We start from the raw sequence: 10,000 nt of genomic DNA, 5'->3' as shown, positions 1-10,000 counted from the left end.
ACTCATTGGTGAGATTGGAGGAGGTGCAGAAGAAGCTGCTGCAGAATATCTAAAGGAGCATAACTCGGTAATTTTTTTTTCTGTATTGTCATCATCTTTGTTCATTCATTACAGTAATACCTCCAGTAAAATTGTTTCAAAATGAAGCTTTTTCAGTGTTGTGATGGTTTTTCAAAAAGGTTAAAGAGAAAAATAAAAATAAACTTAACCCTTTTATGCATGTGTATGGCAGACAGCTATAAATGTTAAAATGCTAGAAAAATACATAAACCATACAAGTGCCAAATCACAGAAAAGCATGTTAAAATATTTTAAATAATATACAGCAATGAAATTTACAGCATATAGTTATTGAAAAGCTTAAATACGTTAAAAATATTTTCTTATTGTTCCTACACGTATACAAACCTTCGGTCTTTACGTATGGGATTAACTTTCAGCACAAACTAGAAGTCTCGTCATCCAGTTGTTACGCATTCACTTTTCCTTGTGGCCACAGTTTTTTTGAGTATATTGTTGTTTTGAGATATTTTGCCTATTTGGAAATAATGCCCCAACCATTTCTTCTTGTAGGAGACATGAACAGTAGACATCCATTGTGGGGTGATATTTTAGCTAATAGAAAAGGAAGTCTCATAGCATCACTCGCAGGCGAGCCTACTCACTTTCATATACAAACAGGTACTTTGTCATGTATTGACCTATCCATAGCTAGTTCTAAGTGCCTTATCAACTTTCACTGGAGAACATTGGATGACTGGCATACTAGTGACACCATGCATCAGTAACCATTAGAAGCAATAGTAGGACGTCCACCAGAGCATAGATCTCCTCACTGGTGCTTGGATAAAGCAGATTGGAGTAAGTTCAGGGAATTAAGTGAAATCAAAGGTGATACGGATGAGTTTAGCAGTGTTGATGATGCCATTGATTTACTTAATGGTACTCTTCACACTGCTGGATTGCATTCTGTTCTTAAAACCACTGGATTGTTCCACTGTCGACCAGTTCCATGGTGGTTGCCTGAACTCCAGTTACTTTGTCGGGCCACAAGAACTGCTCTAACTAGATGCCGGTGAAATTGAACAGAACATAACATCATAATATATAAAAAGTGTAGAGCAAAGTTCCATTGTACATTAAAAGCAGCCCATCGCCAATCCTGGTCATCCTTTGTTTCCTTAGTGAATAAAAGAACTCCACCTTCAGCTGTGTGGAGAAACAGTTAATAAAATAGCTGGCAAATATACTCTAATCTTCCTCCTGTATTAAAGGCTCATGGGTAATACATCACAGGTACATTGGAAGTGCGTAACAAATTAGCAGACCATTTTGAAAAAGTGTCCCAGAAATTGGAAACATCTGGATAACAATATCGTTCCAGGGAAGAACAAAAGCCATTTACTGAGGGAGAATTTGATTCTGCCATGTCAACATGTACAGATACAGCCCCAGGCCCTGGTGAGGTTCCATATGTAATAATAAAGCATTTATGTAAGAACACCAAGTTTTTCATAATTAGCATTATCAACAGAATTTGGCGTGGTCACAGTTTCCCATGAGTTTGGGAACTAGCTTTAATTTTAGCCTTTTTGCAAGCTACTGCCCAGTTGCCTTGACAGCTTGTCTTTGTAAGATGGAAAAGACGGTCAATGCAAGGCTTGGTTGGGTATTAAAAAAAATATATTTTATCACCTGCACAGTATGGGTTTCGAAAAATACATTCTACTATTGATGTCTTGATTCGTCTCTAGTCGGCTATATGTGAATCATTTGCATCAAAGCAGCATTATGTTACTGTATTCTTTGACCTTGAAAAGGCTTATGACACAACATGGCGATATGGAATCCTTAAAACCATCCATCAGTCAGGACTTGCAGAACTGCCATTGTTTATGAAGGCCTTTCTAACATGTCGACGCTTTAAAGTTAGTAATACTCTATCAGAAAGTAAATTTCAAGAAGAAGGGGTCCCGCAATATAGCATTCTTAGTGGTACCCTATTTGCACTTGCTATCAACGGTATTTCTCCTCATATTCCTGATGATGTATTGCACACACTTTGTTGATGATCTTTCTATATCATTTGCAGGATCAAGGTTGTCTGTTATTGAAAGAAAGCTCCAACTTAGAGTAAATAACATCACTAAATGGGCAGATTTAACTGGGTTTAAACTTTCAACTAGCAAAACAGTTGTTGTCCACTTTTGCCATGTTTGTGGGCTTCATTCAGACCCAGACCCCAGCAAGTTGAAAATGCATGACCCGATACATCATGCAGGCATTAGACTGGCCACTGATGCTTTCAAGACCTCGCCAATGTCAGGCCTGTTGGTTGATGCTGGGAAGTTGCCTTTACAACTCCATTGCCAGTCATCCGTCCTTTGCTACTGGTATAGGATGCAGAGACTTCCCAATTCTCTAGCCTTGAAAATTATAAGCGAAAGACATTTTAGGCACTATGAGATGCATCCTAAATGTCCACAACCTTACGTGTATAGACGTAAACAGTTACTTGGCACTACTGATATTAGTAGAAATGAGGGCTTCCTTATAAAATGCCAGTAACCCCACCATGGAAATTAACAGAAATTTAATTTTGTAAATATTTTTATGGTTTTAAGAAAAATATGACAGAGATTTGTTCCATATTTATGGAACACAGTGAGGTTCATAAGGATTCAACTTGTGTATTCACAGGTGGCTCAAAATCCAGTGCTGGCATTGGATTTGGAGTTTTAATAATAAATTTTTCAACAATGGTGTACTTCTTGTTTTAACATCTATTTTTATGGCAGAGTTGCTTGGGATTTTAAATGCTATTGAAAAAAAAAAACAATTACTGATGAAACAAATTTTACAATTTTTAACAATTCTAAGTTTTAAAAATTTAGCAATGGGTGCACCTATTATTATGCAAAGGAACACAGATTAGGTTTTGTTGGGTTCCAGCACATGCTGGTGTGCATGGAGATGAAGAAGCTGACAGATTGGTCAAACCAGCAGTTCTAGATTTACTTCCAAGGAGGTGTCCACTTTTATGTAATGATTTCTTCCCACCACGCACTAGAAAATTTATAATTAATTTGTATCAAGAGCATTGGAATAGTATAGGAGAAAATAAAATGAAAGAAATTACGGATGTTATATTTCATTGGAATTATGGCAGTATTCCTAGAAGATGGGAGACGGCTCATTGCCACTTAAGGATTGGGCATACTTGCCTAACACAGCTTTTTGATGGCTGGGGAGAATCAACCTTTTTGTGTGAATTGTCTGGTTTCCTTGACTGTGAGGCACTTGCTGGCATTAGTTCTCCAGTCTTGGGGATATTAGAAGCTGCTACCTCTCTGAGGCTCTTGGTCGAGATGGCAGGTTCATCCTTGTCAAGATCCTTGGAGAGGATGCAGTGTATGATGCCAGTGGCATTTTAAAATTTATTTTCGATGCTGGTCTTCTCCCAAAAATATATTATTTCATTAATTTTCTTTTATCTTTTTATTGTTTTTATAGCAGCTATGTGTTTCATTTAATTGATATCGGCAACAATGACCCAGTTGTCATGATGCCAGATAACTGAAAATCATTCATTCATTGGAAATACTGCAACCTTGCAACATGTTCTATCCTGTTTACTTTTTGCTCTTTCTTGCTACATAGTTGCTCCTACACAGTTATGCTGTGCGGTTGTTTTCAACTTGTTTTAGTCTATGAGACTTTTTCTTTGATTTCCTTTGTAACTTGGTTTTGCTTTTTGATATAATGCAAACTCAACTCTTGTCTTACCATGTTGTTTGTTCTTTTATCGTTATATCTCTTTTCTGTTACACATCCAAGTAGAGAGGGCCTGCCTCATTGGTGGCAAGAGGCAGGCCCTCTCTACTTGGATGTATAACAGAAAAACGAGGCCCTCTCTACTTGGATGTATAACAGAAAAACTATATAACAATAAAAGAACAAACAACATGGTAAGACAAGAGTTGAGTTTGCATTATATCAAAAGCAAACCAAGTTACAGAGGAAATCAAAAAAAAAGTCTCATATTCCCTCAAACAGTTGAAAATTTGCACTCATAACTGTTTGGGAAGCTAAACCAAAAGAAAAAAGCCTGCATTCTTACGATTTTCGATGATGTCTCTGGTTACGCCATTTTTTTGGCCTATGGCGCGGCATAGGAACGAAACCCCTGATGTAAACTGGGGACTGCCTGTACCGTACTGCATCAAGTGTCAGTAAGAATACTGTACTTGTGAGGAGGGGAGGGGCACTGCTGTAAGTGCATATTTTACCATAATCCAATGCATACATCCACATGTACAAGTAGTCAGATAGCAAATGATCTGCATTTAACACTATATTGCTGAATTAAATGCTGGACTGTCCTGCATTACTGTATATTAATTTGAATGATAATTACAAAATACCAGTTAAAATAGGCTGCTGATTACTTAATATAGAATTGCTGTTCACTATAAGCTATGGAAGTTGGCTCCAGAGTACTGTATCATCTAGGCTGTATGCCAGTCTTTGTTACATATTGGGTTTTTTTATTTACTGGGAGGGGCTGACTCCCAACTCTCTGTTTAAGAGCCACTGTATTGGAAACAAATCAGTTTTGGAAATTTTTTCTATTTAATTTTTGGGTTTGCCATATCTTTAAATTTTTTTTTATAAAGAAATGCTTTATAAAGAAATGCAATGTTATTATTAAAAAATCCTTTGGGTCAGCCCAAAGTTGTTCATCATTCTTAATGATTTGTTTCTTATTTTATGAATATTTTGAGTGTTCCTAATTTGTTTTAGGAAATTTTGATAGAAAGTTATCAGTGAAATAGAAAAATTGTGTGAAAAGTAATGAAATTATCATTTTTTCCAGGGAGAAGGGGCCAAGCCTGTTGTATCATTCATTGCAGGTCTCACTGCCCCCCCTGGTCGTCGTATGGGTCATGCAGGTGCCATCATTTCAGGGGGTAAAGGAGGAGCAGAGGACAAAATTAAAGCTTTAGAAAGTGTAAGTATCTGTAAGGTTGTGTTATGATTATTGCATAGGCTTTACTATCCACAAGTATCATATTAAAAGTTTTAGCAACATTCCATGTCCATTGCTTTGTCTTTCTTTATTATCCTTTTCTTTAGGGTCTTCCCACTGGGCTGTCTCAGTTTAGTTTCATTTCGTATAAACTACTATTTCTGCTTACCATTTATTTACTTCCTTACTTTTAAGTTGCATGGAGATCATTGGAGCAGAAATGCATTTCATTGAAGATAATGTAGGGGCCCCTCTCCCTTGGAAGTGATAGGCAGTAGGCCTGCTTAGCTTGACATTCTGGTGGCAGAGCCTGCAGGGCCAGTATTAGGATGCAGTACCGGGCTCAGTACCGTGCCTTGGTCCAGGTAGCAAAGACAATCATTTTTCGTGCACATGTTGGCTTTTGGGAGGTCTATAGGGAACTGGGAGACAAGGATGGAGAATATGCACCTCATGATGCTGACATCCATCTCACACGCACTCAACACATCTGTGTTTTGGAGAGATGAATGTCACTATCTTGAAAACCTAGAGTGCAGAAGATAACTTACCTCATAGTTCATTATACATAACACTGGAATTTAATTTACAGACAGAGATGCCTAATTCAGAAAGTCACCAGACAGAGATGCCTAATTCAGAAAGTCAAGAAACAGTGTTTGAAGCTTGAGGAAAGGTGGAAGTTGACAAGTTTGTACTCAAAATCAAGACTTACTAATAGGTGGACAGGAATTTCCGCTCATCATTGGAGGGAAATCCTAATAAAAATGGTTAGATAGTGAAAGGAGATAAAAAGAGAAAAGTGGGTCTTGAGTGTTGAAATATTTCCTTTGGTGAGCTTAATGTATTAGAAAGTACAGTCATACCCCGAACTTACGCAAGGTTAGGTTCCAGAAGCCCTCGCACAAGGCGAATTTTCGTGTAAGTTTGGCACAGTCTCTAAATAAATGCTTATTTCTAAAATTTAAACACTAAATATGACCCTAATCATGCTCCAAAATTATTAAGCTAATAACTTTTAAATGATAGTAAAGTTACTGCAATTTCATTTAAAAGTTAGCTTAATACATTACCTTTAAAAAAAGAAATAAATGGTTGATATGAAAATAGAGGGTTGGGAAAGAATTTTTCTCTCTCCCCTTCTGACCGATCTATTTTTAGAAGTCTTCTCAACCTCGTTTATAAGAGCTTCTTTATTCTACATCTCTTTTTCTTTGTTCTGAAATGCTTTTTCATGAACAAACTGTTTTTTATTTGGACTAATACAACTTAGTTATTATGTCACTGTGTTTTAGAACGTATTTGCCACACTAGCGCTTTTACAGTTCGTAGACGATATAGGTAAAATTAGATCAATTTAAACTATCTACTGTACAGGTAAAAATGTACAGAGAAATAATAACTTGTTAAAATGTGTGAGCCCTAACTACAAAAGAGAGAGAGAGAGAGAGAAGGGTTGTCCTTAAGAGAGTGAAATTATTTATCAATTAGTACAGAAACAGAGAGAATAACGAGAGAGAGAGAGAGAGAGTTGTCCTTACTTGAACATCAAGTTAAATTATTTATGAATTATTATGGAGACAAAGAGAATAATGAGAGAGAGAGAGGTTATTCTTACGTTAGATATCAAAAGATGGAATTCATGTTTTATGAAGGAAAAAGAAAGAGCGAGAGAGAGACAGATAGTACGTAGAAATCCTTTGACACACTGTGGGCAACAATTGACATATTTGACAGCTTTGCCCTCACCCTTCTCTTCAAAGTTTCATAAAAGTTCAGGAAATGATATTTGTTTGTTTAAAATAACATAATTTATTATAGAAATGTATAAATTTTGTAAATACAGTTACAGGCAGTCCCCAGTTATTGGTGTGGGTTCCGTTCTGACAGCGTGACAATAACCGAAAATCACCTTTTCAGGGCCAATTATCGGCACTGAAAATAGAAGATTTTCGGTTATCGGAGCCTCTGTTAGGTATGCATCAGCGCCAATACCCAATTATCGGCACCAGTAAGCGGAAATCGGCGATTTTCAGCTCCGGATTGCCGATAACCGGGGACTGCCTGTATATTATTATTATTATTATTATTATTATTATTATTATTATTATTATTATTATTATTATTATTATTATTATTATTTGAAAACTGGTACTTGCTATTAGGTAAAACATTTATTTATCATACAAAACAAATAAACATATACATGTAACCATATAAATTCTCATCTCTTACTGAGATGAGAGAAATTTTATGGTTACATGTATATGTTTATTTGTTTTGTTGATAATAAATGATTTACCTAATAATAAGTACAAATTACCAAGTAATTACATAGCTATAGTTTCTGTTAACCGGCAGCTAAAATTTTTGAAATTCGTGGCAGCACTACGTTGCTTTGGTTAGGCAACTAACCCTGCCCACTTTTGGGGTAAGAGAGGAACTAGGCCAGCAAAAAGAGTTCAATACCTTTCTGCCGGCTGATGGCTGTACTTCAGTCCTTAGCAGCAGCGCATTTTTGGATTTCTTTAGCTTCTCAGTTGGTCGTAGTTCTACAATTGGTGAAGTATTCCCTTTGTGGTAGCCTTTTCGGCATATTTAGACAATGTCAGGTTCTTTTTCATACCTAACTACAGAATTTAACTGTTACAATTCTGATCTTGACATCTTAAGCTTTGTTGACTTTTGTCTCGTCAACTGCGTCTGATTCTGGTTCCCAAGGCTTTCGGTTTTGCAGCAAAGGCTGTAATACTAGTGACCCGCACACTCTCTGCACATCTTGTAGGGGTCAAATTTGTTCGCCAGACTTGACTTGTAATGAATGTGAACATTTGGATGTCAAAATGTGGAAAACTTTAGCCACTTATCAAAACTGGACTGAGACAAAAAGAGGAAAGGTGCTTCTAGAGCCAATAGTAAAAAGACGTTAGCTAGTCAGGTTCCTGCTAAGTCTGTGTCTGATAATGTTTCTTTACCTTTTATTCCTCCTAATCCCAGTTCTCATTATGTTCCACCATCTCCTCTCCCAGCTCCCTTACTCCCAATCCCGACACCATTGCCAGCCTTGAGTCAAGAGTTAATAAGAAATTTGAGTTGTTGGTGAATACTATGAAACAGATATGCTCTTCAGTGAAAGTCCTTATGGACAAGTACAGTGTTAAAAGAGTTGGTGAAGTGTCAGTGGAGGAGGTGGCTGTCTGTCCCGCCAATTCTCCTAGGCAGAGGTCCCTGGCAAACTCCCCTAAACCTGGGAGAAGCCAAACTGGTAGCCCAAAGGAGGTCGGTGGGGTCTGCCCACAGGCAGGTGCTTAATTTTTTAGATAGGGCAATGGGTGCCCTTGCTCGTAAGATCAAGGATTGTCCTCTTTTCCCAGAGGACTACACCCCAGGTTTTTTGGGTGTTATCTCTTGTCGTGACAAGGGTATGAGAGACAGATCACTAGAGCTGGCTTCCCCTTTTACTATGAACATTTTGTAGAAAAGGGAGCTGTGGTGTTCTTATACCACTAAAGGTGTGACCCTTTCACAGAGACCCACTCTTCTTTATTCCTCTCTGGATATACAACATTTGTTCCCACAGGCTACAGTTCTTCAGATTTCTGCTGACCTTCAGAAGAAATCTACTCAGGACCTCCTCGCTCAAGCCTGCGAGGCGCAGTAGAGAAACTCCAACATTCTCCTCAAGGACGGTTTCTCCTGTCCAACCTCAGCCCTTTCGTGGTAGGGGCAGGCAAAGAGGCTTTCCCAGACCGCTTGCTAATGCCTGGTTCGCCTCTCGAGCAATCAAGAAGTCCTCCTCTAAATCTCCCTTACCTAAGTGAGACCCAAGTCCTCCATACACCAGTAGGAGCGAGGCTCCTTGGCTTTTGGGAACAATGGGAAGCGAGAGGAGCAGAAACCTGGAGTTTGGAAGTTTTGAGGGAGGGATACTCCATCCCATTCATGTGGGAGCCTCCTTTGACCAGCTCACCAAGAAGTGTCTTCCCTCCTCGAGAAAGAAGCCATTGAAGTGGATGAGGATATCAGCGCTCTGGGGTTTTACAATCGATTATTCGTAGTTCCCAAGGCCTCAGGAGGCTGGAAGCCATTCCTGGATGTAAGTGCCCTGAATTTGTTTGTCCAGAAAACCAAATTCAAAATGGAAACAAGCCAATCCATCCTAGCACCCATTCGTCAGGGGGATTGGATGTTTTCAGTGGACATGAGGGAGACACACTTCCATGTTCCAGTTCATCAGGACTTGAAGTTTTTAAGGTACGTTTTCAAGAACAGGGTGTATCAGTTCAGAGCCCTTTGCTTCAGCCTAACCATGGCTCCCGAGGTTTTCACGTGAGCCTTAACTCCCATAGCGAAATGGTTACATCTGATGGGGGTCAACATATCGCTCTATCTGGACGATTGGCTCCTTCATTCTCGGTCAAAGGAAGCATGAATGGAGGACCTGCAAGAGACCATTCTTCTAGGCCAGGAGTTGGGCCTTTTAATAAATTTCCAGAAGTCACAGCTGACCCCTTCTTAGGAGATAGCATATTTGGGGATGAGGATAAACTCTGACTTTTTGGGTTTTTCCCTCCCCCCAGAGGATTGAAGCCTGCCTCCAGAAAGTGGAAATATTCCTCTCCCTTCAGTCGTGCTCTGCAAGCAATTGGATGAGCCTTCTAGGGATCCTCTCTTCCATAGAGCAATTTGTGTCTCCGGGAAGACTGCACGAGGAACTTTCAGTTTTATCTACGAGCCAATTGGAACAGGAAGAAGTTTCTGGACACTTTTGTTTTCCCAATAACTCAGGAAATCAGATGGGACCTGCTGTGGTGGAAATCAAGGGACAGACTGTCTCAAGGGAGTCCCTCCTTCCTCTGAGCCCCGACCTAGTGTTTTACTCATGCTTCAGACCTAGGTTGGGTAGCTCTCGTGGAAGACAGGGAGGTCTCCGGAATTTGGACTCCAGAACAGTGCAAATGGCATACCAGT

At 39.0% G+C, this 10,000-nt stretch overlaps 1 protein-coding gene across 1 annotated transcript in view; it reads left to right on the top strand.

Annotated features, from left to right (window-relative positions):
- Positions 1 to 10,000, top strand: part of Scsalpha1 (Succinyl-coenzyme A synthetase alpha subunit 1) — an 83,860-nt gene that overhangs the window by 42,744 nt on the left and 31,116 nt on the right. The window contains exons 5-6 of the mRNA XM_067130564.1: positions 1 to 67; positions 4,877 to 5,011. The exon at positions 1 to 67 is cut by the window's left edge and continues 23 nt beyond it. Coding sequence (XP_066986665.1) covers positions 1 to 67; positions 4,877 to 5,011 — 202 coding nt within the window. The remainder of the gene's footprint in view (positions 68 to 4,876; positions 5,012 to 10,000) is intronic.

The sequence above is a fragment of the Macrobrachium rosenbergii genome, chromosome 3, assembly GCF_040412425.1.
Source record: "Macrobrachium rosenbergii isolate ZJJX-2024 chromosome 3, ASM4041242v1, whole genome shotgun sequence".
In the NCBI taxonomy this organism is placed as follows: domain Eukaryota; kingdom Metazoa; phylum Arthropoda; class Malacostraca; order Decapoda; family Palaemonidae; genus Macrobrachium; species Macrobrachium rosenbergii.
This window is presented reverse-complemented; position numbering and strand designations above follow the sequence as displayed.